At 42.3% G+C, this 27,984-nt stretch overlaps 1 protein-coding gene across 1 annotated transcript in view; it reads right to left on the bottom strand.

The window, feature by feature from the left end:
- The window catches only part of LIPH (lipase H), a 46,889-nt gene that overhangs the window by 18,251 nt on the left and 654 nt on the right, over positions 1-27,984 (bottom strand). Inside the window, exons 2-4 of the mRNA XM_059391352.1 lie at positions 8,171-8,538; positions 6,753-6,861; positions 1,327-1,428 (exon numbers count right to left, since the gene is read on the bottom strand). Coding sequence (XP_059247335.1) covers positions 1,327-1,428; positions 6,753-6,861; positions 8,171-8,538 — 579 coding nt within the window. The remainder of the gene's footprint in view (positions 1-1,326; positions 1,429-6,752; positions 6,862-8,170; positions 8,539-27,984) is intronic.

Below are 27,984 nucleotides of genomic sequence, written 5' to 3'. Positions count from 1 at the left end.
AATTTCTTTCTTCCTTCCTTCTTTCCTTTCTTCCTTCCTCCCTTCCTTCCATTCTTCCTTCCCTCCTTCCTTCCAAGATTTTATTTATTTATATATTTAGAGACAGGGCACGAGGGGGTGGGGAGGAGCAGAGGAGCAGAGGGAGAGGGACAAGCAGACTCTGCGCTGAGCGTGGAGCCAGACACAGGGCTCGAACCACTGACCCTGAGAGCATGACCTAAGCTAAAAATGAAGAGTTGGACGCTTAATAGACTAAACCACCCAGGGGCCCCTGATCAAGGATTTTTCAGGTTGTTATATCACAAAAAGGATGTATTATTTTTTAAAAAGATTTTATTTATGTATTTGACAGAGAGAGAGAGATCACAAGTAGGCAGAGAAGCAGGCAAGAGAGAGGGGGCCGCAGGCTCCCCCACTGAGCAGAGAGCCTGATAAGGGGCTTGATCCCAGGACCCTGAAATCATAACCTAGGCTGAAGGCAGAGGCTTAACCCTCTGAGCCCCCAGATGCCCTCAAAAAGGGTTTATTATTAAAGACTACTCTGTTCTGTCCCCTCAGCGCCGCCCCACACCCCGCCAGGTTCCTACTCTGGCTCTTCTCCCAGACGTCTGGATATAAAAAGCCATCTTTAACATCACCCTAACCCCCATATCATGTACCCAACCCCAGATATGATATCAGCACCAGGAAAGACAGAAATGGCCAGAAGATCCAGAGAGAGCTGGAGAGCTCCAAATGACTCAAAATCGCTCTCCATAAAGACACAACATTTGAACACATCTTTCAGCTTAAGAAAATAATGAGAAAGAACCAACAAAAACAGAAATCATGCATCCAAAGCCTGCTTCATATATGGAAACATTTGTCCACACGGTGTGCAAGTAAATCAGCCTTAATTGGTCAAGATGATCACTTGAAAAATAAAAAAATGGGACACCTAGGTGGCTCAGTCATTAAGCGTCTGCCTTCAGCTCAGGTAGTGATCCCAGGGTTCTGGGATCAGCTCCACATCAGGCTCCTTGCTCAGCGGGAAGCCTGCTTCTTCCTCTACCACTCCCCCTGCTTGTGTTCCCTCTCTCACTGTGTCTTTCTCTGTCAAATAAATCATAAATAAATAAATAAATAAATAAGAAATGTTGATGGGAAAAGCACCTCCACTCCAGCAAGACAACTCAGATGCCTACATTAAACCAGTGTCCCTTCAGTGTTTCAGTGGATTTGGAACCCTGGCCTGCAGGAAAAGAGGGATCCAGAGGAACTTCAGGGGGAGACTCTTTAGGAGTGTGGGAGGGGGTGCTCATGGACCCACAAGGAAAGGACTGTTACCGTCAATGTCGGAATGGATGACGTCAACAAACTGTGCGTCGCCAGGATCTAATCTGTCCTCAGGAGGTCTCCCATTGTATAAAGGGCCCGCAGGGTCGAGACCTGGAAAGAAAACCGAGTCAGGTTGGCAGCCCCATACCATGAGTCACAAGTGGCCAGGCTTTTGATCCCTCCGCAGGAGGATGGCAAACAGGAGATGGGGCACTCTCGGGTGGGCAAGCACTCACATTCCCATTCCGCTTTGTCAGGCTCCTTTCCACAGCCCCATGGTCTTTTCCCACAGAAGACATGGCTACCCTGGCCATGCCCCCTGGGAATGGCATCCAGACACCATTAGGGGCTGTGCCTTACTTAGCAGGGCTCGAAGGCACCAAGTGCCAGGGGGACCAGGGCAAGGGAATCAACCGGTTCATCAGGAAAAAAGTGCCTGAGGGTACTTATAAAAAGCAGATGTTATACTTATGCATATTCCATCTTAAATGGTCCAGAAACTTCCCTCAACCTTTCCTTCTTGTTATTAATAAAACTCCTTTACGGTGTCAATTTTTATTCCTATATACTAGCTCATATGACCCACATCACAAGCCTGTGGGAGGCAGGGTAGCTATTATTCCCATTTTACAGATGCAGGAAGCAAGGCTCAGGGAGATCAAGTGTCTTCATCAGAGCCGCAGCCTCACAACGCAATGACCTCTCTTTGTTGAGCTCTTGGTTTCATCGCACTGGGTTTGGCAAGCACGGTGGGAAAGTGTGAAGCTCACTGGTCAGGCCAGGTATCAGCAAGGGAAATAAAGTGGGTGTCAGTTCCTGTAGAACTAACCCACCTCACAGCTGCCTGGGCTAACTTCTTGCCTTAGGTCCATGTGAGCTGGGCGTTCCTAACCCTCAGCTGGAAAAACAAGAGTGCAGCTCCCGTGATGTTGTAACCACAAACTAAAAGCTTTAAATGACAACACAGTCAACGATGCACCACCAGAGCTGCCCAAAGGCCTGGCTTTCTAGAAACCCACCTGGAGTGAAGAAGACTCCAAAAGATGTCTCAGAGCCCTGAGTCTAAAAGTCATTTTAAATGGCATCTTCCATCCCCTGGTGTTAGAGATAAAATCCAAGAGATGGCATTCTTGCCTGACTTCCCAATTTCTGGCCTCAATCTTGCTATTTCTCCTCTCCCAACTCCCTCGCTTCCTCGGGACCTATCTTGATCAGCCTCCCTAATCTTTCTCATCCCCGCCCTCTAGCTTTTCTTCTTTGCTTGGCTCTCCACTGAAACTGATGTGGGTGGAGATGGACCAACACCCTGACATGCAAGTCCACAGGACATTCTCCACACACCAAGAGAAACTCAGGACCTTAGAAAGAGTTCGCTGAGGAAGTCTCCCTTCCCCCATAAGACAGCAGCACCTCTGGTCTAAGGAAATGAACAGTGAGGGCCCCCGCCTATAGCAGCCTTCAGATCCACAGCAGAGAAATCGACCAACTACACACGTTCAAACCAGAGCAATTTTGAGACAGATCAGGGTGCTACTGATTGTTGTTACATCAGGACACACAAATGGAGATGGGGATAGGAAGCTTGGATATATGATCACCTTGGTGACAATTCATAACACATAATCAGCTTACAATGTCAGCCAAAAATCACAGTTAAAATGTCCTTAAAAAGCTATATAATTTGTGTGGACAGAGACCGTTGGAAGAGAAGAGATGTGACTTGGGGCCCCAAACCCAACACCAATCAGCTATGTGACCTTAAGTATGTCATTTTACTTCTCTAAACCTCAGGGTTTTTTTGTTTGTTTTGTTTTTTTTAATCTGCAAAATGGAGGTAGAATTAACAGCTACTTCAGAAGACTTATAAAAAGACTCCTGGATCTGAATCCAGAACATTTTGAGATTATTACAGAACAGAAACAAAATGGGAAAATGGAACTCTTCTTTATTGCTCAAAGATCATCAGAAAAGTGTCTAGCTGGTGCTCATTAACTTTTATTATAGCATTAACCAATCTGAGAATTTGATGAAAGCCTTAGACCTCTCCCCAGACAGACAGACAGACAGACATCCTACAGAGACCTCTCTGCAGACAGACATCTGACATTTTGCGTGCGGTTGCAGGGGCCTCATTTTCCCCTCTCCAAGTTCCCTGTGAACTCCCCAAGGCAATGCTGTCCCATAAAAGTATAATGTGAGCTACATGTATCATTTAAAAATTTCTAGAAGCCAATTTAAAAAGTAAATAGAGGGCGCCTGGATGGCTCAGTGGGTTAAGCCGCTGCCTTCAGCTCAGGTCATGATCTCAGAGTCCTGGGATCGAGTCCCGCATCGGGCTCTCTGCTCAGCAGAGAGCCTGCTTCCCTCTCTCTCTCTCTCTGCCTGCCTCTCCATCTACTTGTGATTTCTCTCTGTCAAATAAATAAATAAAATCTTTAAAAAAAATAAAAATAAAAATAAAAAAAATAAAAAGTAAATAGAAATAAGGAGATTTATTTAATGACACACTGTATTTAGCCCCACTTAGTTAACCTGGCATATCCAGAATATTATCGTTTTAACATGTAAACAATATATTTGAGATTTTTTAAATATCGCTTTTTAACCTAGTCTTTGAAATCCAGTGTGTGTCTTCCACTGATAGAACATCTCAGTCTGTATTAGTCACATTTCAAGGGCTCAGTGGCTGCATGTAGCTAGTGGCTACTGGACTGGACAGCATAGCTCCAAGGTCATTTCTCAAAGTAGGGTGTTTGGACCACTTGCAACTTCTGCTTAATGGTGGACTCCTGGACCCCGACCCCAGAGTGCTGGTTCAGCCAGCTGACATTGTAACCAGCACCCCTAAGGGGATTTGGGCACACTCTTAAGTTTGAGAAGCAAAAGCAATGTCTTATCAAGTGATGTAGGTACTTGGAATATTCTAAAATCCACTTAGGCTCCACCATTTGTGTTAAAGAAGTTAATGAGAAACAGGGGGTGCCTGGCTGGCTCAGTCAGTAGAGCATGCTACTCTTAATCTCATGGTCATGAGTTCAAGCGCCACGTTGGGCTGGGAGCCTATTTAAAATTAAAAAAGAAAAACAATGACATTAAGAAGTTAATGAGAAGGGGCGCCTGGGTGGCTCAGTGGGTTAAGCCACTGCCTTCGGCTCGGGTCATGATCTCAGGGTCCTGGGATCGAGTCCCGCATCGGGCTCTCTGCTCAGCGGGGAGCCTGCTTCCTCCTCTCTCTCTCTGCCTGCCTCTCTGCCTACTTGTGATCTCTCTCTGCCAAATAAATAAATAAAATCTTAAAAAAAAAAAAAAGAAGTTAATAAGAAATAAAAACTGGAGAGGTGCCTGGAAAGAAAAAGCGAGAAGAAGGGCAGATGAAAGAAGAGAAATGGAGGAAATGAAGCAGCCATTATGGTCCAGCTGATTAACAAGCAGACCCATCCACGGTGGGGGAGTTGGGTGTGAACGGTGTCCCTAGGCAACAGGCCCAATTCCCAACCCAGAATCCAGTAAGGCCAGTCCGAAAAGGTGGTGAGAGGTGAGCAGACAAGAGAAGCGCTTCGCCCCGAAGCTGCTCTGGGGGACAGCTGAGACTGACTGCAGGGATCAGGAAGGATGAGGCATCTGAAGAACGTAGGGAAGTCAGGGGACCCCGAAGACTGAGCTGTGAACCATTAGCCGTGTTCCAGCCGCAGAGCAGGGCCATGTGGGCCCAGAGTGGAAGGCGGGCGGGCTTGGGGATTCCCATCCATGGTCAGAAGCCAGGTTAAACTGCACTCTCACAGTAGTGGTAGGAACAGATTTGCTAGGAGCGAAATGAGGGGTGAGACAGAATGAGGCAGTGGTGGGCTGGATTCTGCCAGGGCCAGTACTGGACAGCAGACTTTGTTCATTTCTTCCCAAACTTTGTGGCTGGCCATGTCAGGCTGGCAGCTTGAAATCAGCAGTGGTGAGGTATTCAAACCATGGAGATCAGCAAACACTACAAACCCAGAATTTTGGGGGAAGGGACTGGGGAGAGCTGTTCTGGTTCTTAACATACCACGGGGAAAGTCCCACCCACCAGAAGAAGAGCTCCCAACAGATAATGGACACAAGCAGATTCAAGCTATCTGTCCTTTGGTCCCATAAGGGAAATGAAACTTTTTTTTTTTTAAGATTTTATTTATGTATTTGAGAGAGAGCAAGAGAGAGAGACAGTACAAGTGGAGGAAAGGGAAGAGGGACAAGCAGACTCCCTGTTGAGTGCGGAGCCCTATGCAGGGCTTGATCCCAGGACCCTGAGACCATGACCTGAGCTGAAAGCAGACGCTTAACCCACTGAGCCACCCAGGTGCCCCAGGAAATGAAACTTTTTACAAAGGACATGTTGCTTTCTAAAACATAAAAATAATAATGTTAAAAACTTAAAAAGAGCTTGGCCTCCCTAGGAAACAGGTAAAAAGATGAGGGTGGCCTTGGCTACTTTCGCTGAGGTGAAAGTGAGAAAAAAAGAACCAGGAAAAACAAAACAATGTGACCTTGAGGAGCAGGGCTAGAGGAGACACTCATGATGTGTGTGTGTGTGTGTGTGTGTGTGTGTGTGAGAGAGAGAGAGAGACAGAGACAGAGACAGAGACAGAGAGAGAACAAATGAGAATGACTTGCTCAGAGCTACCAGTCAAGCAGCACATTCAGACTGCAATGCTAAAAGTTTACCTCACAAATACAGTTGGTTTGAATCTCTCCTTCCTCTGTTCACTTCTACCCTCCAGATTCCCCAGATTGAAAATAGCTCTTTCTGTGTGAGATGGATTCTGGGAAGGGAGTGAACGTGGGGAGAAGCCCTGAGTCTCTGAAACAGAAAGCCTCCCTCAGCCTGTCCTCTGTGGCTGTGGAAAGTTACTGGAGCAGCAGGCAAGAGAACCCAGCAAGAAAGCTTTTGTTTTGGGTTCCACCTGCTGTGTTTCTGAGTTTTCATTTGGCTTTGCCCTGAAAGCTGATATTCAGAGAGTAAAACCCACTATCAAAATTCCCATCTCATTTTTCTATCATGAGACTCCAGCTGTGTTTGGAGATGGAAACATATTAGGTATGTGGCTCAGGTTATCTTAGATTAAGTGAAAGGGAGATGGCTATCTGTTTGAAGGGCACAGAGCAAATCCCCAAGGGCCATAGTTGTATTTTCTAACCAGAAGAGAAAGGAAGTTACCACCAATCTTTTCTACGGCATATACAATTTACCAAGTGTTTTTATTTTACTATGTATTTTATTAAAGAATAACCTGAAGTCAGTATTATCAGGGTCTCTCCTTTGCACAAGAGGACACACACTCAGAAGGGTTATGTAATTGGAAGAGCTGGCTTTGAACCCAAGGACTTGGACAGCCCGTATCACGTTCCCTCAGTGAACACCTAGCCCAGGCTGACTAACACACACCCATTTAAGGAAGACTTACCTGTAATTCTCCCCAGCTGTCCTTTGTACATCTTTCCAACAAACCCAGCTATGTGGGCTCCTAGACTTACTCCAATCATATAAATGTCATCAAAAGAAGCTCCTTGTGCCTGGAATTTCAAGAGGTCCATCATTATAAATTGGAAGGGGCCGAGGAGTTGACAACATTTGTAGAAACTTCCTAAATTTGATTTTGGATACAGTTCTTAGGAGAAATATTTCTAAGCAACTTATACCTATGAACTCACTTAAATGTCACAACAACCCCACAAAGTAAATGCCATTCTTCTGATTATACAGAAGAGGAAACTGAGACCCAGAATCAAAGTAACCTGCCCAATATTAGGCAGCTGGGAAGGGGCAGAGCAGAAGTCAAACCAGTCTGTTCAACTCTGAGTCTGGGCCTTAACCTTTATGCCACAGCGTCTTCATTCATGCTTCTGCTAGAAATCAAGCTGAGGCATCTCTAAATTGAGGAGACATCTCTAAATTTCAGCTCTAAGTTGAGGAGAAGGGCAAAGAAACATTTTGGTGAACTCCTTTATCTTCATGCTGGCTCAGTTAATGAAGTCACCATGGACAGAGAAGGAAGGAAGGAAAGAAAGAGGTGGGGGTGGGGCAACACTGCAGTGGGCTGGGACAGCCCTTGGTGAGTCATGCTAGTATTACTCACTTTCCCAGGGCTGTGGCGTTGAGAAGCTTGTGTGAAAATTCTGCTGCCCCTGGCCACAGTGGCCACCAGGCCTGATTGTCTCTGAGATAGTTCTCATATAAAGTCACTTTTTTGTGGTTGTTTTTTGGTTTTGATTTTGGTTTTTTGTAAAGGGGGCAATTCCTGAGATAGATCGCTAAATAAAATTTAAGATTTATTTAATCTTCCTGAGTCTTCTAAAAATATAAATCACACACACACACACACACACACACACACACACACACAAATCTCTCATCAGATCACATCTATCCGTTTTGGTTTTTGATAACTGGGTCAGAAAATTTTAGGCATTTCTAGGAAAAGACATAACTCTAGAAGATATGGAAACTCTAACACAGTGAAGTCAGAAAACCCCTAGACAGAACCTCTCTTGCCTAAAAGACACCTTTATGTGAAATAGAAAAAGATATCCCTTCTTGAAGACACTTAACTGTTAAGTGGGAAAAATATCATAACAAATATATAGATCTACAATGTACAGCATGACAATGGTGCTCCCTTAGATGGGTATCCTGTGCAGTGCACAACTTGCACAACCATACCTATGGGCCTTCCCTCCAGCTGTGCTCTCTCCCTTCCCTGGGGCTTAGTCGGGTTTTTGAAATAGTTCCTCTGTTCACTGCAGATTTCTCTTGGTTTTAAATCTCCAGATAATAGACGAGTTTCAATTTGGCCCTGAATCATATAAGAAAATTCTCTCTTACCAACATTTTGGCAATAAATCCCTTCAAGACTGCTGCTACTTTTCTGGTCTTACTGGAGGCATGGTTGTATATTACAGTTGTAGCTCCTCGATTCCAATCAACAACAACCACATTCATGTCTTCTACATAAAGCAAACCCTGTACTAAGTCCTCCATCCAAACTGGAGGAGAACCTGTAGGCCTGAATCCATGGATGACAAAGGTAGTTTTCTTGGTCACGTTCAAGTTCCCCAAAAACGTGGAGTTGATGACTTGTGCACAGGTCTGGTTTCTTCTTGTGTAGAGCATCAACTTCACATTCAGTCCTGTACCGACCACAGCACTGTGGAAGCTTAGTCTGGTGAATGAAGCACATGTTTCATCTGTGTCTGAAAATAAAAATTAGATGGCATTATGATGGTTCTTTCCTTACTTGGGCATCAAGCAAACGTGCTGCCCTACATTCACTGGCCTTCTTTCTGTGCTTCACAGCACCCAGCAGGAGACTGGATCTAGTTGAATGAAACTGCAAAGTCATATCTGATTCAGCATACATAAGTAGTGACCTCCTTTTCATCGGGAAAAACATTTTTTCAAATCTTACTCTCCTTCAAGATCTAACCCAAAAGTCACCTCGATGAAAACTACTCCAACCCTTCTAGCTTTACATACTATCTTTCATCCCAGAACTCCCCCAAAGCACTGTATGTACCTCACTGACAGCACAATGAAAATACCCACAGGGGTGTATTATGGGTATTTATGGACATGTGTGTCTGTTTTGCTGGGCCACCTCCTTGGAATGGGTGTCCTATAATCTGTGTATCCCTCACAGTGCAGAGCACATAGTAGAGGTCTCAGTAACTGCATCTCCATGGTCCAAACACCTCTTTCCTTGTCTAGAGCACCTTCCCGGGACAACAGTGGAAGAAGTGATGTGCCCTGCCCTGAGCCTTTCGATAGCATCTGAAATAGCTGACCATGGTGCCTTCTTGAACCCTCTCCTTGTTCCTTAAGCTCCATCTTCAAGTGTTCATCCTGCTGCGTAATATCTAAGGATGGCCTTCGGAGAAACGTTGGGGATAGGGTGGAAGCAAAAGTTGAGGCTGGAGCATACTGTTACAGCAGAAAGTAAGAGATTATTTAAAAACTCGGGATGCCTGGGTGGCTCAGTTGGTTAAGTGTCTGCCTTCGGTTTAGGTCATAATCCGAGGTTCTGGGATCGGGTCCGTCATCAGGCTTCTGGTGCTGCTCCCTCTGCCTGCCACTCCCCCTGCTTGTGCACACTCTCCCTCTCTGATTCCCCCCGACAAATAAATAGAAATAAAACCAAAGAGATAAATAGATAAGTAAATAAATAAAGATGTATCAGAAGGACACAGGAAGCCAGATTGAAAGGACTTCCACTGTCCAGATCTGGGATATTTGAGCACTACATAATTAAGGACAGTAATGGTTGATGGACCTTTGGAGAAAATTAGGGATCTCGGATTCCATAACAAACAGACAAGCAAAGAAATAAATCAGTGGAAGCAAGGATAACTCTTGCAGTATAGTGCTGAATGCCAGTTGGAAAATGAGTGAATGCTGGGGGTAAAACTCATCGTTTTGCAGTCATCACAATAAAGATTGGTTAGGCAAGAGCTATCAGTGAATACTAACCTGAGGAGGTGGTTATTTTGAGAAGAAGCATATATGTATGGTCTTAAACTTTGTCCCATAGATTGATAATTAGTAAGTAGGCGGAAAGAAGTAACCATACAAAGGAGAAATAGAACAACACCTTGACTAGGTTATCAAATTGAACGTTACCAACGAGGGGCAGACAGACACATGGGGCTCTAGCTGTAGTGTTCCAGTGGGGAATGCATAACCTGAACCTAACCCCAGGGAAAAAAATCAAACAAACACAAAATGAGGAATATTCTTTTTTTTTTTTTTTTTTTAAAGAACTGTAGGGTTTGGGTGTGATGTAACCGTGGCCTGTGCTGCAGAGAAGGGGGCTTGCAGTGCCCAATAAAATGCTTTTTTTTTTTTTTTTAAAGATTTTATTTATTTATTTGAGAGAGAGAGAGGGAGAGACAACAAGCAGGAGGAGGAGCAGAGGGGGGAAGAATCTCAAGCAGACTTCATGCTAAGCACAGAGCCCACTGCAGGGCTCTGTCCTATGACCTGAGATCATGACCTGAGCCAAAACCAAGAGTCACATGCTCAACTGATGGAGCCAGCCAGGTGCCCCCCAAAAAAATCCTTAAAGAAAAAGATTTTTTAAAGATTAAAAATAAAAAGGGACCTGTATTCTTTAAAAAGATCGATGTCATAAAGGACAAAGAAAGGCTGTGGAAATTTCTAGATTAAAGAAGACTGAAGAGGGGCGCCTGGGTGGCTCAGTGGGTTAAGCCGCTGCCTTCGGCTCAGGTCATGATCTCAGGGTCCTGGGATCGAGTCCCACATTGGGCTCTCTGCTCAGCAGGGAGCCTGCTTCCTCCTCTCCTCTCTCTGCCTGCCTCTCTGCCTACTTGTGATTTCTCTCTGTCAAATAAATAAATAAATAATCTTTAAAAAAAAAAAAAAAAGAAGACTGAAGAGATGGTATAAGCACATGCAATATCTGGTCATTGATTGGATTCTGTAATGGAAGAAAGAATGTCATGCAAGAAATTATTGGATCAATTTACAAAATTGGGATATGAACACTAAATTAGATAGAAGTATGGTATCAGCATTATATTAATTGAAGTTGATAACCACAGTGGTTATGTAGCAGAAAATCCTAATTCTTAGCAAATACAGCTTAAGTATTTACTAACTGAATGCCCAACTTATTCTCAAATGGTTCAGAAAAAAAAAATTGGGACAAACAGATGACAGCAAATGATAAAGCATGTATCGCCAGATGTTAACAGTAGGTGAATCCGTGGAAAGGGTTATTGGTGCTCTGAATATTTTTTTTAAATTCTTGTAGTTTTTCTGCAAGTTTGAAATTATTTCCAAGTAAAAAGCTTAAATGAAAGGAGAAAGAAAGGGGGACAGAGCCGTATCAGCGGGATGCAAAATGGGAGTGAGATTGTGATTCTGATAGAGGCAAATGAAAATAGGTAAGAATGCTGAAATCTTCTATTTGAAAGGCAACAGGGAGTTGGAAATAAACTAAAGATCCAGATGCAAGGTGAAAGAGGGGCTAGGAAGGAAGGCAGGCTTTGGGGTCCTTGGATACTGAAACAGGGTATTACTTCTGCAACATTATGTAAGGTCTTGATCAAAAACCAGTCAAGGGGCACCTGGGTGGCTCAGTTGGTTAAGCCTCTGTCTTCAGCTCAGGCCATGATCCTGCCTTCCTGGGACTGAGCCCTGAGTCATTTTCTCTGCTCAGCAGGGAGACTGCTTCTCCCTCCCTCTCTGCCCCTCCCTCTTCCTCTGCCCTCCCTCTCCCTCTGTCTCCTCCCCCACTCTGACTCAAGTTATCGCTAGTCTGTTCTCTCAACTGATAAATCTTAAAAAAAAAAAAAAAAAGAAAAAGAAAAAAAGAACCACAATCAAACAAAAGTTAAAAGTAAACTTCTAATCGACACTGGCATGCTGATCCATAATACAATGTTTGGGAAGACTGGTTTTTTAAAATTAAAAAATTACCTGGAACTATGTTATGACCTGCTCTCCTCTATCTTATTTGGCTGAGAAACAAGAGCCAAGTCGGAGGTGAAGTGGAGCAGCAATCAGCCCCAGGTGCAAGCTGGAGATGGCTCTTTTTTTTTTTTTTTACGATTTCATTTTTAATTTATCTGACAGAGAGAGAGAGAGAGATCACAAGTAGGCAAAGAGGCAGGCAGAGAGAGAGAGAGAGGGGGAAGCAGGCTCCCCACTGAGCAGGGAGCCTGATGCAGGGCTCGATCCCAGGACCCTGAGACCATGACCTGAGCCGTAGGCAGAGGCTTACCCCACTGAGCCACCCGAGTGGCCCTGGAGATGGTCCTTTAGGATATTTGGGAGAGGGGCAAGGTCCTATGGGTGACCACTCTTTGTGGGAGGGAATAGGAGAAGACTATTGACTTGCAGAGGGTCAACAGGAGACTAGAGGGCCTTGGGGAGCACCTGTTCTGTCTTCCTCCAATAGAAATTTAAGAACCATTCACCTCAGGGCCTTTATTCTCAGTGAATATACCCAGGAATAACTCTCCCCTTATTCTAAGCCTCAGAACAGACTTCATCCCGGCATCTCTACCCTTTTTTAATAACCTGGGGCCATTCAGGGGCCCCTAGGTGGCTCACTTGGTTAAGCGTCTGACTCTTGGTTTTGCTCAGATTGTGATCTCAGGGTTCTGAGATCAAGCCCTGTGTCAGGCTCTGTGCTCAGTGCAGAGTCTGCTTGGGACTCTCTCTCCCTCTCCCCCAAACCCTGTGCTTGCTCTCTTTCTTTCTTAAATAACTAGATAAATCCTTTTTAAAAAAGTAACCTGCGTCCATGCATGTATGCTTTTATTTGAAACTTCCTGCAAGGGGTCCAGTACTCAGCAATGAACGAAGTTCCAAAACAGAATAAGCAGAAGAAGCTCAAACAGAAGGTTAAAAATTGAGGTTTTGAAATGCCTCACTCCAGAAAAAAACTGGTTAAAAATTGAGCCCCGTACTCACATATTCCTCTGTTTGCTCTGGCATGGATAGAGAGGCATGTTCACAACTGTCTGTCCTCCCTTCTCCCCCCAGCTTTATTGAGATATAACTGACGAGTAACATTGTGTAAGTTTAAGTTGTAAAGCAGGATGATTTGATAGAGGTGTATATTGTAAAATGATTTCCACAGTAAGGTTAACCAGCCCATCGTCTCACATAGTTACATGTTTTCGTGTGTGTGTGTGTGTGTGTGTGTGTGTGTGTGTGTGTGAAGAACATTTAAGATCTACACTCCTAGCAAATTTCAAGGATACAATACAGTATAATTAACTACACTCACTATGTTGTGCTTTAAGTGGAAGACCTTGCTCACCTACATAACCATTCTCCCCATCTCTTGGCCCTTTCCATTTTTTTCCTTCCTGTGGATTGCACGCTCCCGGAGAACATGGACTGAAACTTGTCTGGTGTTTGTAGAGCAAGACCCAGAGCAAATAACTGACTATTTAATTAGTCATTTTACAGAAGAGGAAGTGTCACGAGGTAGGGCTGAGCCTCTTGATCTTAGCCACCAGTAAAACAGGACTTTGTTCCTAGTTGTGCAACTGACTCACCAGGCAACCTGGGGAAATTACATCATCTTTCACTTGCCACCTACCTGCCCAAGAGAGGAATGCTGTAGAGATTAATTATGAATGAGGTCATATTGGGGAAGATAGAGATCCCTTTCGGAAGAAGGGGACTATTTAATTGCTAGGTCTGTTCATTTTGAGCCATATTAGGTCAGTGTGTCAAAAGTCACATATCTGGGTCATTGGAAGGCTCACACTAGAATCATGAAGTTTGGGCCAGAGTTATTCTGAGCCCATGTGCCACTTTCCATGTCTATGGAATGGCTCAACCAACCTCTCTTGCTGAGTCTTTACTAGACCCCTTACAATGGACAGTTACAGAAGGGCAAGAAGGGCAGAACAAGCGGATTTTTATTTCCTTTTTAAAAGTAGGTTCCATGCCCGGTGTAGAGCCCAGTGCGGGGCTTGAACTCCCAAACTTGACATCAGACCTAAGCAGAGATCAAGAGTTGGGCACTTAACTGACCGAGCCCCCAGAGCAAGTGGATTTTTATTTTCATCTGTTAGAAACACTCTGACTTCATATATATTTGAGTGTCTTATTTTTATAATGGCATTGGGCTCTGGAGAAGCCCATTGTAAGTACTGAGTGAAAAATGAATTTCCTTGTTCCTCTCTTTCAGTACAAAATACTGTAACAGCTTAATATGTATTCTCTCTCATTCTCAGAGGAAATGTACAATCGCTCAGTAAGTCTACCCTCCCCTAGGTTCTGGATCAGGTGGCATTTTAGAGGGTGAGTGGGGCATTAATGAAATAAAACACACAAATAAGTATGAAATTGTGACTTGTGATATATGTTGTGTAAAGGGATTTGTTATAAAATAAAAATTTAAATAGGGAGTTTCCCCTGATCTGGGAATCAAGAATCTTCTTCTCTTCCATCATCTTGAAAGCATGTATCTAAATCCTAAGAATGGAAGACCCCTTTAGCAAAGGGTAACATTTGCTAAAGGGACAAATTCAAGTTCCTAAACTATTAAGTTTTGATTTCATAGCTGTTCACTTTTATTACCTAGACTTGTGTTTTGGGTATTATATCCTTTTTCATTTTCATGTGTTCTCTTTCCCTGAATCCCATCAAATGATTATGACTCTAACTAGCTTTCTCTTTGTTAGCATTTTCCTAGTGTGATTTTATCCTTTTTAACCTCCTCTGAATCCCTCGGGTTTTTTTGTTTTTGTTTTTTTTTCTTTCAGTGTAACAGTATTCATTGTTTTTGCACCACACCCAGTGCTCCATGCAATCCGTGCCCTCTCTAATACCCACCAGCTGGTTCCCCCAACCTCCCCCCGCCCCTTCAAAACCCTCAGATTGTTTTTCAGAGTCCATAGTCTCTCATGGTTCACCTCCCCTTCCAATTTCCCTCAACTCCCTTCTCCTCTCCATCTCCCCTTGTCCTCCATGCTATTTGTTATGCTCCACAAATAAGTGAAACCATATGATAATTGACTCTCTCTGCTTGACTTATTTCACTCAGCATAATCTCTTCCAGTCCCGTCCATGTTGGTATAAAAGTTGGGTATTCATCCTTTCTGATGGAGGCATAATACTCCATAGTGTATATGGACCACATCTTCCTTATCCATTCTTATACACTAACAATGAAAATATAGAAAGGGAAATTAGAGAATCGATTCCATTTACTATAGCACCAAGAACCATAAGATACCTGGGAATAAACCTAACCGAAGAGGTAAAGGAACCGTACTCGAGGAACTACAGAACACTCATGAAAGAAATTGAAGAAGACACAAAAAGATGGAAGACCATTCCATGCTCTTGGATCGGAAGAATAAACATTGTTAAAATGTCTATACTGCCTAGAGCAATCTATACTTTTAATGCCATTCCGATCAAAATTCCACTGGTATTTTTCAAAGAGCTGGAGCAAATAATCCAAAAGTTTGTATGGAATCAGAAGAGACCCCGAATCGCTAAGGAAATGTTGAAAAACAAAAATAAAAGTGGGGGCATCGCATTACCTGATTTCAAGCTTTACTACAAAGCTGTGATCACCAAGACAGCATGGTACTGGGGTAAAAACAGACACACAGACCAGTGGAACAGAGTAGAGAGCCCAGATATGGACCCTCAACTCTATGATCAAATAATCTTTGACAAAACAGGAAAAAATATACAGAGAATCCCTCGGTTTTAAGAGATCTTTCATACAGCATCTAGCTGGGTTTTATTTTATGGCCCAATCATGGAGCCCTTTTAAAGAAAACAGGTGAGTTCTTGTTTATTGGTGTAACAGACATAATTGGTGCAGAGGCCACAGACGTGTCGCCCTCAGATCTGCCTTCAAGAGCACCTGCCATGGGAAGCATGGGGAAGTCACCTGCACACCTCAGTGTTCCCACGAACCTGTGGCTCCCCCAGGCTGCTTCCCGTGGTTGACCGAGCACTATGAGGGTCCTCTAGCCAGACCAGGCTGGCTCCTCTGGCCTCATGGGAGACTCCCAGAACAGGTTACTTGGGCTCAGGGATACCCCACCAGTCCAGCTGAAATATTCGCACAACCGCACTGCAGCTCCCCCTTCGCAAGCCTTCCTTGCCTGTCTCCTTTCCCAGATGTCAGATGTGTACTGCGGTGTGAAGGCTCTCTCTGCTTGTCCCCACATCCTATCTCCTTCCTCCTTCCCGCACTGTTCCTCCAGTAGATCTCTGGCGGGTCCCAGTCCATACTGGTGACTGCTTCTGGGAGCTCCTGAGCTGACGCACTTGGACTTAATAATGTAGTTATCCACCCAGGTGAACCCCTAGCAAAGATTCTTGGGTGTCTGGGAGGTGCATTTCTAACTCTTGCCATGCTTCCTGCTGCTGCCCTTTGCCAGAACAGTTGTTCTTCCTCTCTCAGTTCCAGTCCTTGCTTTAATAACTTGAGACAGTATTGACTGATCCTGTTACAAATAATGAGGGTGTCAGCACACCCAGCACTTCTCCTCACTGACACAATGTCAGTCTCCCAATTTTTGTTATCATATTATTTTTAGTTCATCTTGTGATTCCTTTCTTAGTTTAAAAATAAATAATATTTAAGCCTCTGTGTATTGATGTCTCAACCGAAACTCTGTTTCTATTGTATTTATTACATCTGTTCTAGCCCCTCATTTTCTACCAAGAAAGACAAGACAGTTAACATACATTGCCTTTCATACCCTCCCTGGCACACACACACACACACACACACACACTTTCACATTTTTTTGTTCTTACTGTCAAAATACAGTCAATCCCCATAACTTGTAGATTTCCTATTTACGAATTCACCAACTCACTGAAATTTATGTGTACCCCCCAAATCAATACTTGGAGTGCTTTTGTAGTCATCCATGGCCATGTGCAGAATGGCAAAAAAAATTGGGTTGCCCCACATGCTCGCTCTCAAATGGGGTCAAACACAGCAACACTCTGCCTTCTTGTTTCAGCTCCCATCACCAATGTCCTTTTCACATTCTATTTACTGCCGAGTCTTTTGCTTCTTGTCCTTTTTCTTGGTGGTTTCACCCTTTTGGATGCTCCCCAAGCACGATCCTGAAGTGGTGTGATGTACCTTCCAGAGAAAACATGCACCTCAGATAAGCCTCTTCCGGGCACAAGTTACAGTGCTGTTGGCCATGAGTTCAGTGTTAACGCATGAATGATAAATATCTTTATTCTTTTTTTTTAAAGATTTATTTATTTACTTTAGAGGGTGGGGGTGGGGGTGGGACAGCAGACTGCAAATGTGGGGCTCAGTCTCACCACCCTGAGATCATGACCTGAGGCGGGATCAAGAGTCGGACGGTCAACCTACTGAGCCACCCAGGTGCCCCTACATAAAGTGTCTTTAAAAAGAAACACATAAAATAAGATTATCTATTCCCTGGTCAATGAAAATATTGTAACTAGCAGCTTACAGGAACCCTAACCCTGGGAAAACCATTTCCCCTAGAAGCAATTGCTCGATCTTTACTAATTCAGTGTTCGCAGTGACTCTATGGCCCATTAACTACCATGAATAATGAGAAGGGGCTGTATATAAATCTGTCTTCTGGAATCACAGTTCTCAGATTTCCCCGGTTACGTGGTTTTAGGGCTATAATGCACACGGTCATTGCTCCCAGTGAATCCTGTTCCCAGGCTTCTTCATTTACCCCTGGGCAAGAGCTCTTGCAGTCTTTTCAAGAAGAGCTAATAGAGAATCTAGTTCCTAAGTTCATTCATACCCATAAGTGAATCTCGAGGCCTAACTCATCAGTTAGATCTTCAAACAACATTCTTTCCCCCAGGATTTATAGGTATTACTCTGCTTTCTTGTATTGGATCCCATTGTAAAGAACTTTGACCCTTCTATGCTCCTTGCTTTTTTCCTACCACACACCTGAAGCATTCTTTTCTTTCTTTCTTTCTTTGAAGATTTTATTTATTTATTTATTTGACAGAGGGAGACAGTGAGAAAGAGAACACAAGCAGGGGGAGTGGGAGAAGGAGAAGCAGGCTTCCCGCTGAGCAGGGAGCCAGATGCGGGGCTCGATCCCAGGACCCTGGCATCATGACCCATGAAGCACTCTTTTCTTGTTCTAAAATAACTTTCCCTACTGGTGTTGATACTCCAAAATAACTGATCTGTTTATCCACTGTTGTATATCCAGTGCCAACAACAGAGCCTGGCTCAGAGCTGACATCAGTAAATGTTTCCAGAATAAGCGTGTACCACATTATTCGGCCATTCAGAGTGATCCATCTGGATCCTACAAGTAGTAATGATATAATGCTTATGAAATAAATAGAGTATGAAATGACACATCCATTATGACTGAACTGTGTAAAAATATGTCTGCAGGTTATAAGGCCTGCAAAATACTGTGCAAACAAAAATGGGTTCTGCATTCCATTTCTGATGTTCTCTGCTCAAAGCTACCTGAAGTTATTTATTCTTTCCCACTCAGAATGAACAACATTTTAAAAGAAAACATTAAATTTATCTTCTTTTGGACCATGTTACAAATTGGTTTAAGCTCCTTGAAGGTAAGCTCTGTCTTGGCTTTTTCCCTAGCATTATGCCCCAGCATAATGTCTTGTTGGATCTCAAATTCTCAGGCAATTTGGAGGGTAGGTAAGGACTGGGTATCTGGGTTAAACTGCTTCACCCTCACAAATATAGTTCTTTATGTTTATATTTAATTTCTGGTTTACATTTATATTTCTAAAACAATTACTTGTACGCTTTCAGAAAGAAAACCTCTTTTTGCTTATTGTGCTGTTTTGTTACAAAGTCAAGTTTACTTGGAAGTAGTATTAACAGAGCCTTTAACCAAGTAACCACAGAACATGTTAAACTGGTTTCTAGAGCATAACCTCTTCTCTGGAGTTTATTTGAAGTTTATTTGAAGTTTATTTCCCTTCAGTCTGCTTTAAAATTCAATTACTCTGAAACGCCGATTAGTGTTAACGATTGGAAAATGACCATTGGATGGGTGATGTCTCCCATCTAATGAGGAATTCCAACTCCGATGGAGAACAGGCTGAGGTGAGAGCAGAGTAAAATGTTAAAGAAACCTGGAGAGAACATCTTCAGAGATAACATATCTGTGCCTGCAGTATTTTGTTATGGTCGAATAATGCAAGGTCACCCGCAGCCAAGTACAGCCAGGACTGTTTATGTATGGTCTATGGCTGCTTTCCTGATGTCAGGCAGAGTTGAGCAGTTGTAAAAGTTACCAATGGCCCACAAAGCTGAAAATATTTACTGTCTGGCTCTTTCCAGAAAAAGTTTGTCAACCTTGGTCTAATGTCCTAAACAAAATACAACATGACTTTGGAGCACAGATTTCAGGGTCAGGTCAACTCCATTGCCTCCTAGCTATGTGACCCTTGGTGATTAATTGCCTAACCTCTTGGAGCCTCAGCTACACTTGTGTAAAATGATCATAGGAATGCCAGTTAGGCAGTGCTCTGCAGAGCCATATGGAGCCTGAGACAAAAGAAAAAAAAAAACCCTGTATGTATACTAATCAAAATATCCTCCCATATTTTGAATCAAGCAGGGAAAAGTTTAGCTCGATAGTCAGTCAAAAACCATGACCATAGACATGGCCCTTTGCCATTCAGTCTGTTCAGACACCATCATCAGCTCTGATAAACCAAGCCACGTAGCAAGGAAATGAAAATGGCATAGGCCCAGGAACGGCCGGCGAATTGGAAATGACCACTCCTATTCTACAATAACACAGAGTTGTAAAACAAGTAATAGTCTGTCTTTATTTAAAATGTTGATATTTAAAAAAAAAAAAATTTATTTATTTATTTTAGAAAGACAGAACACCTGAGTGGGGGAAGGGGGAGAGGGAGAGCGAGAATCCCAAGCAGACTCCCTGCTGAGCCCAGAGCCTGATGCAGAGCTCAGTCTCACAACCCTGAGATCATGACCTGAGCCGAAACCTAAAGAGTCAGATGTTTAAACTACCACACCGCCCAGGTGTCCCTGAATATTTTTTTATCAATGACTTATTTGCACTGATTTTCATTTCCAAAGACATTACATTAAAATATACTTGTGCCCCCAAAACATCACTTATGTGTATCATTTATTATATACAGTGAGAACGCATTATAGATAATATGCATATTATTTCCAGGAAAATATTACTTAAATATTAAAATATCACTTATATATTGTGTTAAAATATGAAAAATATTTTGACTGCATTAAAATCATGAATATAATTTATCTTGATTATTGAGTTTGGGTCTCCCTTACTCCCTTAAATTTTGCACCTGATGAGTGATTCACTGACCTCACCCTAATCCCTGCTGTCAGGGCTGTGGTGTGAACTAGAGATAATGTCTATGAAGCATTTAAAGTATTAGCTGGTACATAGTAAATGTGAAAAAATTAATGGTTGTTGATGATGTGTATGATGAGTTGGTTAATATTTATAGAGGCCCACTTGAATGTGGGCTAGCTGACATGAAGATTGTTTTGAGTTAAAAAGCAATCAAAATCCAGCAGATTCAGGAAAAGCTTTTTATGCCTCAACAGCCTAAAAAGAATAGATAGAGGACTGGCTCCAGGAGGAGAGCTGTCACCATAGATAACTACACACTGTTATGAACTAGGTGTGTAGACAAGGAGAAACCTAGCAATGACTCTTTGATCAAAGTACTCTATGTTCCATTGTTTCTGAGTGGCCTAGCAAACACATTTAACCAGACACATCTTTTTCATTTTCTCCTGAATTCTTTCCTTCCCTTTGAAGTCCCAGGCTACCTTCTTCTCCTTAATTCAGAATTTCAGATATATCTTATTTTGCCTGACTGTCCTTTGGAGTTTCCATGTCTACGTGGATTCCCCATGGTACTAAATTAAATTCTATTTTCTGTCGTTAATCTGTCTCATGCTCATTTGATTCTCAGTCTGGCTTGAAGCACCTTGAAGGGGACAGGAGATTCTTGCTCCCTGACAAAGTGTTGATCTTATAGGATTGTTATGAAGGCCAAGTAAAATAAGTAAATTGCTTAGCATGGGATTTGACATAAAGCAAGTGCTCAATAAAAACTAACTACCTTCTTTCCATCATTTTGGAAGGACTTTGGGAAAGGGAGTGTATTAGCCAGTATACAGGTGACAGTGTTTCTTCCTGGCCAGAGAACTGGGTTTGGTTCTGACTCTGTCATTAACCAAAATCTCTTTGGGCCATCCTTGTTCTCATATGACAGATTAGTTCCTCATTCCTTAGAGATTTAGCTAATCTCTTGCATTCCTTTCAGACACAAAATGCTAAGATCTGCAAACTAGCTCATTTGAAAGGACCTGAGGCACCTAATTTAGGAAAATGAATTTCCAGGGAAGTCTTACTAACCAAAGACAACCCAAATCTAAAAAAAATTAATATAGCAAGAAATTAAAATATCTCTTAATTTTAATTAAAAGATCTGAAAATAAGCAAACATCACCCTTGCAATTAAAATGTTGACCGGGGGTACCTGTTTGGCTCCATCGGTAGAGCATGAAAAGTCTGGTCTCAGGGTTGTGAGTTTGAGCCTCACACTGGGTGCAGAGATTACTTAAAAATAAAATAAAATAAAATACTGACCAAATAGGTGTTTTGTCACCTTTATGTTAAGCAGGACTTTCTGGCTAATTAAATACCCTTCAGTTAACAAACACGCTTCAATATGCTACCATAAGGATAAATCGTGAAAACATTATGATAAATGAAGAAGTTAGTCACAAAAGACCACAAATTATATTACTCCATTCATATGAAATGTCCAGAGTAGGGGAATCTATAAAGACAGAAAGTAAATCAGTGGTTGCTAAGGGCTGGGGGAAGGAGGAAGTCGGGGAAAAAGGGTACCGTAGCTCAATGGTGCCAGTTTCCTTTCTAAGGTCATAAAAATGTTCTAAAATTGACTAGTGATTGTTGCACGTCTCTGTGAATACACTAAAAACCGTAGAATAACACTTTAAAGGGGTGAATCTTATGTATGAATTACATCACAATACAACTGTTTTAAGAAATGGTTCCTATAATTTCAAACTTTCATGGAAAGACCAGAGTGAAAAGGTGAAGTCTTTTGGGGTTAACTGGGCAGAAGATTCACTTTTTTCAACATCGAAACAGGCCTCCAGTTTCCAGTTTTTCTTTCCTCTTGGGAACTGAGTGATGGACCTCCACTTCATACCACTAAATAAAGCCCCCACTTTAGTGAGTCTGTTGTGGGGAGGGTTCGCAGTTGCTCCGGCAAAAATAAAGTACTCTTATTCTCAGCCTTAGGAACTACTTATAGCAGTGACCTTGTTTTATGTTTGCCAGAGAAAACTGTGTTGGATACACAAAATGCCCTCTTAATTGCAAGGACACCTCTAGTCTTTTAACCACTGGCTATATTTACTTAGGATACCACAGAGAAAACAGATAGACCTCTGTTTTTCTAGACTGATCGATTTCAGCTGAGTCCTAGCTGGAGAGGAAAGTGTGATTCCCTCAGACAGACCACTGACAACCCCACTCCCTTTCTGATGAGACTTCCAAGGGATAAGCTCCCTTTACCCTCACAAGACCTACCACCTGAAAGCAAAATGAAGCTGCCCAGGCTCTTCTTGGTGTCACTCAACTGTTCTAGCTTTTTAGCTTCTACCTGCTTTGGGAATTGATTTCATTTCCCACATTTCTTTTTTCTTTTTTTTTTTTTAAGATTTTATTTATTTATTTGACAGAGACAGATCACAAGTAGGCAGAGAGGCAGGCAGAGAGAGAGAGAGGAGGAAGCAGGCTCCCTGCTGAGTAGAGAGCCCAATGTGGGACTCGATCCCGAGACCCCCGAGATCATGACCTGAGCCGAAGGCAGCGGCTTAACCCACTGAGCCACCCAGGCGCCCCGGTTTCCCACATTTCTGACTAGGGGAAAACTTCTACAAAAAGAAGAGGCTCCTCACTCGTGTCTAGAGAGTTTTCAGTGAAAAAAGAAGATGGAATTGTGGACGGAAATAACCTACTGATGAAGTAATTGGGAGTGAGGGCGGAGGAGAGAAAATCCCCGAGTTTCTATGAGAATCAATAAGTACAGGGAGGTTCATATTTCAGTCTCTCAATGTGGCTGAGTCAACTGATTACAAACGAAAGCATCAGTTTCTCTTCTACTTATGGTTGGCGAAGTGTAGTCCACTAGTCAAACCCAAGCGGCAGGCTCCGTGAAATTCCACCCCATTTAACCTTGAAGCACGGTGTGCAGTCAGGAAGTGAAACAAGGATGGCCCTGACTCACGCTCCCTTTATTTCAAGTTTTGCATTTCAAGGTGTGCTCAAGCTGTCATTTCTCCCACCCCCAAACATGACAGAGGTGTTAATAACTTCCTTTAGAACAGAGGTCCACAGATAGGTACACTAACTTTATGTTTCCTGGAAAGTATTCAGTGATACCAAGATGAAGGGAGACATTGTCAAGGATTCCACATTCTGGAAAGGATACTCGTCCTCTTCCGAGACACAGCTCCCCACATGTTAATTGGTGAAGTCACGACGTTTCCTGTAGCCCACACTAGAGCACATTTTTATGCTTGCCTGAAAACACTGTTCTGAAGTAATTTCCAAAAATCCCAGAAATTAAAATCCCATTAGGCCAGAAACTGCCTTGAAGAGATCAGAGTATGAGTTGGACTCCTATTTTCAAAAGAGGTAGAAGTGGGAAGTGACATTTTCCTACTATGAAATTCTAGTCAAATTTTTTTTTTTTTTAAAGATTTTATTTATTTATTTGACAGAGAGAAATCACAAGTAGATGGAGAGGCAGGCAGAGAGAGAGAGGGAAGCAGGCTCCCTGCTGAGCAGAGAGCCCAATGCGGGACTCGATCCCAGGACCCTGAGATCATGACCTGAGCCGAAGGCAGCGGCTTAACCCACTGAGCCACCCAGGCGCCCTCTAGTCAATTTTTAAATCTGGAAAGTAACTCAGGTACACACACACACACACACACACGTATGTATATATGTATGTATGTATTTTATGCAGAGGAACCACACTGATTTTGGCATTAGAAACCTGTTCTGAGGGGCGCCTGAGTGGCTCAGTGGGTTAAGCCACTGCCTTCGGCTCAGGTCATGATCTCAGAGTCCTGGGATCGAGTCCCGCATCGGGCTCTCTGCTGAGCAGAGAGCCTGCTTCCCTCTCTCTCTCTGCCTGCCTCTCCATCTACTTGTGATTTCTCTCTGTCAAATAAATAAATAAAATCTTAAAAAAAAAAAAAAAAAGAAAGAAAGAAAAAAAAAGAAACCTGTTCTGAACCAGATGGTGAAGTGTAGGGGCCCAGGGCAGGCTGCCCCCAAACAGGCCACTTTGGCATGAAGATTATTTTGAGTTAAAAGCAATCGATGGGGGCGCCTGGGTGGCTCAGTGGGTTAAACCTCTGCCTTCGGCTCAGGTCATGATCCCAGGGTCCTGGGATCGAGCCCCACATCTCTGCTGAGCAGAGAGCCTGCTTCCTCCTCTTTCTCTCTGCCTACTTGTGATTTCTGTCTCTCTGTCAAATAAATAAAATAAAATAAATAAATAAATAAATAAATAAAATCTTTAAAAAAATAAAAAATAAAAGCAATCGGGTGCTTTAGCGTGGATGGTTCAGTGGGTTAAGCATCTGACTCTTGATTTCAGCTCAGGTCATGATCTCAGGGTTGTGAGATCAAGCCCCACATTCGGCTCCATGCTGGGTACCAACCCTGCTTAAGATTCTCAAGTCTCCCTGTGCCTCTCCCCAACCCTCTCTCTCTCTTAAAAAAAAAAAAAAAAAAAAAAAAAAGTAATCAAAACGCAGCAGATTCAGCAAAAGCTTTTTACGTCCCCCTCAACAGCCTAGAAAGAATAGAGGACCGGCTCCAGGGGGAGAGCTATCACTGTAGATAACTACACTGTTACAAATTAGGTATGCAGACAGGGAGAAACCCAGGAAGGCCTCTTTGAACAAAGTTCTCTATGTCCCATTGTTTCTGAGTGGCCCAGCAAACACATTCACCACACACTTACTCTTTTTCATTTTTCCATGAATTCTTCCTTCCCTCTGAGGTCCCAGACTTCTACCTTCCTCTCCTTAATTCAGAATGACATATATACCTCATTTTGCGTGACTGTCCCTTGAAATCCCCGTGTCTCCGTGGAATCCCCATAGGTACTAAATTAAATTTGATTTTCTGCTGCTCATCTGAGTCATGTCCTTTTGATTCTTGATGTAGCCTGAAGCACTTTGAAGGGGGCAGGAAATTCTTGCTCCCAGACAGAAACATTCCCAGTTGGTCAGGGCCAAACCTGATGGAGTACCTCTTGTTTCTTTTTTAAAACCCTGACAAATATAGGCAAGCAGCATATGGGCAAAATGCCATCTTGGTTGAACATTTCTGCTTTTAACCAACAGCATAACTTCTAGGATACAATGGAGAAAATAAATAAGATACTAGATTTCCTCATTCTCACCTCCTAATCATGTGCACAAATATGTGCTTTCATACCCACTACCTTTCACCTTTGTCTCTGTCAGAGAAGGGTAAGTCTCTCTCCGTCTCTGTCTCTATCTCTGTCTCTGTCTCTGTCTCTCTCTCTCACACACATTCACATACACACACACCATGGAGTTATAAATTATCTCAGGAAGACTTTAAATACCCGAGAAACTAATTCTCTGTTTTGGGCACTAAGCTATCTTCTCTAGGCAAGTATCTATGTAGTTTTACACAGATTTCCATAAGCCAAAGTACCGATAAAGAGTCACTTTAAAATATTATTTATACCACAGCCTTAATATAGAACAATAGTTATCAACATTTGTTCTTTGGATCACCTGCAGCTGAAAAAGCCAGAAGGTCTGTTAGAAATGCACAATTCTGGGCATTTCTCAATGTCCACGGAGTCTGGATCTTTGGGAGTGGTCTGCATTTTAAACAAGTCCCCAGGGGGTTCTGGGGCACACTAGAGCTTGCTTGCCATTGTTTTGCTCACTGTTAAAATTATGGCAAATATTCCCATCATGATTTCACAAACATTGGAACAGAACAAAGATCTCCAATAGTGAATGACCTGTATCCTCTATGTTTCAGAATCACATCTTAATACTTGTTGGTTTGGGGACAGCAAGCCAAAGAAGGGAAAAGCAGAAAGTCTATGTATTTGTGATTAATAATTTCTGCTATCAGATGCATATTATTCAACACCCTCTCCCATGAAATTGCAAGTTCATGGTTTTGCAGACACCAACAAGTCTAAATTTAGCTTACAGCTATAATTATGTTTTTCCTTCTAGCTACAGAAGTTTATTGTAGTGTGTCTCTGTTTAGATTCTATCATTCATCAGTGAGTCTTCTAGAATCATTTAAAATAAGACTTTACTGATAACGTAATGATAAGTATAAAGGCAGGTCACAAAAAAATTAAGTTCCAACGTTGTATATAGAGCTATATAATGCAAGACTGAAAGAAAATACCCACAAATCAGCATCAGTTTTTTTTGTGTCAGGGTTAGCCCACTCCCCTAAAATTATCTCTAAATTTATGTTCATTTTTAAATTTATTTTATTTTATTTTTTTAATGATTTTTTTAAAAAAGATGTTATCTACTTATGAGAGAGAGAGCACGAACCCCAGCCGAGGGAAGGCCAGAGGGAGAAGCAGGCTCCTGGCTGATTAAAGAGCCGGACGTGAGACTCAATCCCAGGACCCCGGGGTCTTATCTAGAGCCGAAGGCAGATGCTTAACCAACTGAGCTACCCAGGCATCCCCTTATGTTCATTTTTTAAAACTTAAACATTAGAATAAACACACACTTTAAAATGTTGACTTCTCAGTGAAAAATAACATCATTAGTGTAATTGTAACTTACTGTTAAATCAACTTCAAAAGCACAAATTAAGAAAAATTTATTTATATAAGGCTGAAATCCTCATACAACTATTTTAACTTTTCCATTCCCTTTCTAGGCCTCATTTGCAGGCACAGATAATGTGATTTTAACATAGTTGTAATCTTCGTTTATCTACAAGTTTGAATTCTGTTTTGTCTACTTGGCATTGTTTTATAAACATGTTTGCACATTTCTGCATAGCTTCAGAATTATTCTAAAGGCTACATTTTTTTAAAACGTTTGATATATTGGGCTTCATCCATTCCTCTATAAAGAATCATTTTTGCTGTACCTAGTTTCAAGTTATTATAAGTAACATAGTTAGAATCATCTTCTTAAGATTTTTTTTCCCTTTTATTTTTTTTTAATTTTTTTTTTAATTTATTTATTTGACAGACAGAAATCACAAGTAGGCGGAGAGGCAGGCAGAGAGAGAGAGGAGGAAGCAGGCTCCTCGCTGAGCAAAGAGCCCGATGCGGAGCTCGATCCCACGACCCTGGGATCATGACCTGAGCCGAAGACAGAGGCTTTAACCCACTGAGCCACCCAGGCGCCCCGTTTTTTCCCTTTTAAAAGACATTTCCTGAGAATAAATTCTCAGCAGTGGTTTTACTAGTTCAAAGGGCATGAACATTTTTATGGATACTATAAGTAACATATTTCCCTTAAGAAAATTGTACCAATCTTCATTACCATAAACTGTGGTAAAATTTCACAAGACTAAATTATCATAAGAAAAAAGGACGGGATTCCTAAGAAAGCCAAGTTTCTTAAAAAAAAAAAAAAAAAAAAAAACAGGGGTACTGGGTGGCTCGGTGGGTTAAGCATCTGTCTTCAGCTCAGGTCATGATCCCAGGCCCGCATTGGGCTCTTTGCTCAGTGGGGAGCCTGCTTCCCTTCCTCTCTCTGCCTGCCTCTCTGCCTACTTGTGATCTCTGCCTATCGAATAAATAAATAAATAAATAAATAAATAAATAAATAAAACAAAAAAGCCACTTCATTTTATTTTTCTTACCCTGCTATGCACATTACTGTTTTATTTATTTATTTCCTTACTTATTTATTCACTTAGTAGTCTCTGTACTTAATGTGGGGCTCAGGCTCATGACCCTGAGATCAAGAGTTGAATGCTCTTCTGACCGAGCCAGCCAGCAGACCCTGTACATCACTGTTTTAATTTATATTCATTTTGATTAATAATTTTTCAGTTATCAAT

Source organism: Mustela nigripes, chromosome 2 (genome assembly GCF_022355385.1).
Source record: "Mustela nigripes isolate SB6536 chromosome 2, MUSNIG.SB6536, whole genome shotgun sequence".
In the NCBI taxonomy this organism is placed as follows: domain Eukaryota; kingdom Metazoa; phylum Chordata; class Mammalia; order Carnivora; family Mustelidae; genus Mustela; species Mustela nigripes.
This window is presented reverse-complemented; position numbering and strand designations above follow the sequence as displayed.